The sequence below is a fragment of the Sphaeroforma arctica genome, assembly GCF_001186125.1.
Source record: "Sphaeroforma arctica JP610 unplaced genomic scaffold supercont1.148, whole genome shotgun sequence".
NCBI lineage: Eukaryota > Ichthyosporea > Ichthyophonida > Sphaeroforma > Sphaeroforma arctica.
Window position 1 is genome coordinate 126,554 of NW_014040410.1, and position 5,709 is coordinate 132,262.

Consider the following 5,709-nt stretch of genomic DNA (forward strand, 5'->3'; position numbering starts at 1 on the left):
GTAATATATATATATATATATAATATATCTATATATATATATATATATATATATATATATATATATATATATATATATATATATATATATATATATATATATATATAAATATATACATATATATATATATATATATATATCCATTTGACTGCATGTCACTTTGTATCCAAGTCCAATAAACACTCGATTTGACTTACCCCGTCGTTCTCGATCGAGACTCGCTTAAGCCGCATCACCAGCTCTATATTGCCCTTTGAATTCGCACACACACACACCGTCAGCAATACAAATCCAATGTCTGTCTTGAGAAGATCACCTCCCAACACGTATCCCTCTACGGTATACGTCACTTTCTTCTCATTATAATCATTGAATATATCCGTATCACGCGCATATGTGGGGGTGAGTACCGATGCAACGGCACACACCGACACCGATGCGTAGTCGGCATGCTGATATACCCGGAACGACACTAATTTGTCATATGAGATTTTAGCGCCGGTGACTACCAGTGCTTCTGACCCAGCGGTGGCCTCGGAAAGTAGCAGTGGTGTTGCAATTAACATTGTGTATATCGTTGGGTGATCGATTGCTGTAGTGTGGGATGATTAGATGCGGAAAATGCTTCTGTACGTTAAGTTAATCGAGCCGTAGGTCGCTTGCATGCTAGAAGATACGTATTGGTTCGATGGGGTGTGGACGATATATCTGATATATCTAATGCAAACGTATTAATTGCAGAAGACGATCCTTGTCACATGTACATACACGCATATATATGTCATCAGTGTACACACACACACACATATATATAAATATGTCAGGAAATGCGCCAGTGGTATTGATATAAGTGTACAGTGTTCACTCTCTATTTACCATATATAAACGCCAAACGGTAAACCCAACATATTGTGAGGACCACAGCCCACAGGGCATAGGGGCCTGCCTCAATCCGTTGAAACGGTTTAAAATCAATTGGTTTACGTTATCGTTTAACGGTTTGTGCTACAAATAGTACCATCAGCTCAGGATTGCAATTCCTGAGAGACTTGAGTGGGCCTAATATATTAAAAATCTTTTCCGTTTAAACGCATAGGATTCATTAAAATTAATTGCTGAATTTACGTTCAATGTTTATTGTATGGGTGCAGCAGGGTGCTGTGACCGTGGATTTCAAAAGACCCGCCACAAGTTAGAAAACCGGGATATAAAACGGAATGATGACGTCATTATGATGACGTCATACTAATATATATATAGTACGAGATAGTATAAATACATACCATAGCCCTCTAACAAGACAGAAGGCTATGTAAATAAATACACACGGCAGGATGACTTCTATAGCGTCTGTTGTGCCACCAGGCCGCGTGTTCGACAGAGCATTACACTTGCGTAGAAGACCATTGAATATAAGAATGTATTTATTTACTATGTAAATATTTGTATATATGTAAACATGACATTTACATTGTTTTAAAAGAAGAATGGGAAATGAAGGATGTATTTACTATATAAATATTTGTATATATGTAAAAACATGACAATTACATTGTTTGAGGAAGAATGATATATGAGACAAATTGGTGCAGGAGATCGAAGCATGCAAGCTAGCCTCAATTGAAAAACAAGGAAAAAAGCAAACTATAAACTTTTATCAAGCAATTTATCATTGACGGCAAACATCGACTGAATAAGGCGAGCGAAAATTGGCTGTGGGGTTGATTCTCTACTAATTCTATCATGCAGCGAGAACATATTGGGAGCTGTTTTTTTTTTTTGCAAATTTCTTCATAGCCTTCTAAAAACAAACACTGTCTTCGAATATTATCATTGAAATTAGTTAGAAAGCATCTCGTGACTTGTATCTACTTGGTAGTGGTAGTCAATCATCAATGTATGACCACTTCTGCTGTTTTCAGCGTTTCGTTCTAATGGACTTCCGACCGCTTTGCTCAGAATATTGTTGGCGCTTTTACTGCAATTTGGTCGGGATAACAATCTATGAGACGAACACGTAAATCATAGCCAGGACATGCAAGTAGTGTGTTATATGTTTGTATTTGTATAACATGGTAGAGCCAGAGTGTGACCTGAATTCGATGACACATGGAAGTTGTCACCATTATGTATGGTTTGTACCTATAAGCCATGCGCACGCCCGGCGCTGTATCTCTCTACGCTCAATAAACGTACGCCAATATATATTAACCGCACTAATCAAAACTCATTACATTGAAGAGCCCGGGCAATACAACTTAGATAGATATGTGTACATTTAACAAACATTAACGGGTATTTACGGGATTGTAATTGTATATAATGTGTACGTGTGTGTACACATTATATCAAAGCGACAATGCCAAACATGTTTCTTGCTTGTGTCGGATTGATTTGAAGAATGTCCCTGTCAGCCGATCTTTAGATCAGATGAAAGATGAAACGCTGATTTTTGCTGCCGTAGACTGAATGATGCGACCCGAGAAATATTTAGTTTCGTTGATGTCATCGTGATATCTATCTAATTCACATTGATAGACCGTCTACAGTTCGATTAGAAGTCCTTTTATTTGTGAACAAATGATTGATTTCGACGGATAAACACTTGCAAGTTCCTTAACAGCGATGTTGTTTTTTTTGCAATATGTCACTCTCGATAGCCATACACAGTATGACATTTTCCTGCGCGAGTATAAAATAGTGCTCGCCTGGGTGTACTGCTCTAGATTGCATACAGCTATACATGCGCATACGGTACACAACAAAAGATAGTTGACTGTATCGTACCTAATACCCTCAACACAAGAAACTATTAAACCAGGACACTATAACATAAGACACAGGATTGGCAATAAGATAAATGTTAACATCCCACAGAGAAGCGACCGCACCGTCCGCCTTCGAGCAAGTGCTAGATAATGTGTGGTGCACCATTGGCACTATGCAGTACGAGTGCTTCAACTCTGATATCATCGACGTGTTGGAAGCGCTGGAGAGCATCTTCCTGGTAGACAACATCGCCTCCTACACACACGTAATGAACATTGCGCAGGAGCCCGGGACTAACTATCGCATAGAGCTGTACTCGCTCATGGCACGGGCCATTGCACGCATTCGACACAGTGTGTTGCATACAGAGACTAACGTGTACGACTTTGATCACATTACCAACGCACAGTTGAATCCTTCCGACGTGCTTACCTACCTCCAACGTGCGCGACTGTTCTACTCCGCCCGCATGGGGTTTACAGAGGGGTCTACAACGGGGCCTAAAGTTGCCGGCCGAACTACAGCCTTGACTAAGCAGAACTATCATCGTGAGATCAACTACAAGGCGTTAGAGTGCTGTCTACGAGAGTCGTGCGCATCGGAAGACTTGGTGCATGAGGTGGAAGCCCTACCCGAGTTGTGTAACTTGGATCCGGCATTGACAGCCATGCCTGTGTCACGGGTACCCTCCCGCGTGGACCAGAAGTTCTACTAAGTTGTTTAAGTATGTGTACATGTACACATTAAGTTTTTTTAAGTTGTTAAAAAGTTCTGTTAAGTTATACACATGTTAAAATTCTCGTTTTATTCCGCATGGTCAGAACATTATCACGTTGAATTTGGAGGATAGCGATCTGCAGCTGCGCACGTAGCAGACGACTGTAGGTGCGTGCGATGTACTTCTAACAAACATATCTAGAACACGTATCGCAGAGTGCCTAATACACAAACAAACACACACACAAACACAGACATACACATCAACAATTATACTGAATGTTACTGTGAGGGGTTTAGGGTGTGTGTCCTGACACACACGTGTTTTGCTCTACCAACATGGTCGTAGTTCTACAGCCATACACACAGGGCGTATGCGATGCGAGTATTGGATCCGAACATACGCGGCCGTTGTTATTACAAGGTTGTTGAGAGGGTTGGTAGCTACACTTAGCCACACCAGCAATCCATATATCGTCACAGCAGTGTTGCCCGAGCGTCGCTGTGTTGTATTGCCACACGGTGAGGTGTTTCCACAAGCGTGAGCTCTGAATGAGAATCGGACGACAGCAGCAGCTGCTGCACTATGTAAAAACCAATACCCAATACCCTAAGCCCTATAGGATATGTGTACACCCATCCATGCCAATGCACGCGTACCAGGAGTTGTGAGCGTACACTCTGCCAAGGAGGGGGGGGGGGGGGTAGGCAACCCTAGCTGAACTATCAGAAACGTATAGCTACTTCAGAGATATATGTCAAATAAGCCCCAGAACCCCAGAGAATTCAATAAACAACCATCGCATATATTCAGTAGTCACATATTGGCAGTTTAGTACCATAGCTTGTGGGCATGAGTGACCAAGGGTCTAAGCCATTGACATAAGACAAATAGTGCAATGCCCATTTATACCGTACAATGCTGCATCTAACCAGTTGTCCTATCAATGCTACATCCAAGCATGGCACTAAGCCAGTTGTCATATCCGTTTACTTTATTCCTTGTGATGGCACGGTCACTTAACTAACGGATTGGTTTAGATATTGGCGTTGGGGTCGAAGAACTTGTTGAGCATGATCTTGAGCGACTGCACCGAGTACTTGATGTACTTCTGCGTATTCTTGCTGAAGTGGATCTTGTCGGCCCTGTGTTTGAGGGCAACACCACGAGAGCGTACCAGAGATATGAGTATGCGAGATATATGGTGTATGTGTGCGTTTGGTGTGTGTGTTTGTGTGAGTGAGTGAGTGAGTGAGTGAGTGGGTATACACACACACACATATATATATATATATATATGTGTGTGTGTGTGGGAGGGAGGGATAGGTAGATGCCCGTGTCTTACAGGACAAGCCATGACTACCTACTAATCGCACGAGTGGTAGTGACAGTGGTAGTAGTGCTGGTGTATGTGTGTGTGAGTACGAATGTGTGTTTGCGTGGTGTAGGTAGATTGCTCACGGATCGGCAAAGCAAGACCACGTGCTAATTGCCAAAACAATCCGAAAACTCTAAAACCCTAAAAAAAAGGTACATGGAAACCCTGGTTTGCTTGTGCTTGTGTGGTTGTGTGGCGTGCATCACGTGCATGCAATTGTATCTGTGTGGGTCAGTACAGACACAGAAGTAATGTGCACTCCACCAAGCGCACTACAGCACAAAATCATGGACACACCTTACACAACCACACGTATGTACACCCCTTACACAACCACACGTATGTGTTCTGCCTTGCCTGGAACGGAAGTCCTTGTAGTGTGGCAGCAGAATCTCTTCATTGAGTTTGCGCAGAAAAACTTTGAGTTCGTCGTCGGGTACTGAGTACTTCATTTGTCGCTGGCGGATTTCCTCAAACTCTGTGTTAAAACCCTGGAGCGTCATTTGCGGCGTACGGGATAATATGCAACACGTGCGTAGTTTGCGACATTAAATGAAGGAGATATTGAGTTTGCGACGGATGTTTTCTCAGCTTTGATGTACTCTACGTTTTTGGAAATGTGTAGATTGATCTGGGATACTTCTATTGTATGCAACGATTGTCAGGATTTGGTACAAACACAAACACAAACACAGACATAGACACAGACACAGACACAGACACAGACACAGACACAGACATATATATATATAACACACAAACACACACATATATATATACATATATATATATATATATATAACACACACACACACNCACACTACTATACTATATATATATATAA

At 41.7% G+C, this 5,709-nt stretch overlaps 3 protein-coding genes across 3 annotated transcripts in view; 1 reads left to right on the top strand and 2 right to left on the bottom strand.

The window, feature by feature from the left end:
- SARC_03055 (hypothetical protein) overlaps nucleotides 1–566 on the bottom strand; it is a gene marked incomplete at both ends in the record, with an annotated part of 11,728 nt that extends 11,162 nt beyond the window's left edge. Inside the window, one exon of the mRNA XM_014303170.1 lies at nucleotides 198–566. Within this exon, the coding sequence (XP_014158645.1) occupies nucleotides 198–566 (369 nt within the window). The remainder of the gene's footprint in view (nucleotides 1–197) is intronic.
- A 2,294-nt stretch (nucleotides 567–2,860) lies between these two features.
- Nucleotides 2,861–3,484, top strand: SARC_03056 (hypothetical protein; the record flags this gene model as incomplete). Its single annotated transcript, XM_014303171.1, has 1 exon — nucleotides 2,861–3,484. One exon carries the CDS (start codon nucleotides 2,861–2,863, stop codon nucleotides 3,482–3,484), a length of 624 nt encoding a protein of 207 aa, XP_014158646.1.
- Nucleotides 3,485–4,469: 985 nt separating this feature from the next.
- Nucleotides 4,470–5,709, bottom strand: part of SARC_03057 (hypothetical protein) — a gene marked incomplete at its 5' end in the record, with an annotated part of 1,642 nt that continues 402 nt past the window's right edge. The window contains 2 exons of the mRNA XM_014303172.1: nucleotides 4,470–4,632; nucleotides 5,223–5,356. Of these exons, the coding sequence (XP_014158647.1) occupies nucleotides 4,524–4,632; nucleotides 5,223–5,356 (243 nt within the window). The remainder of the gene's footprint in view (nucleotides 4,633–5,222; nucleotides 5,357–5,709) is intronic.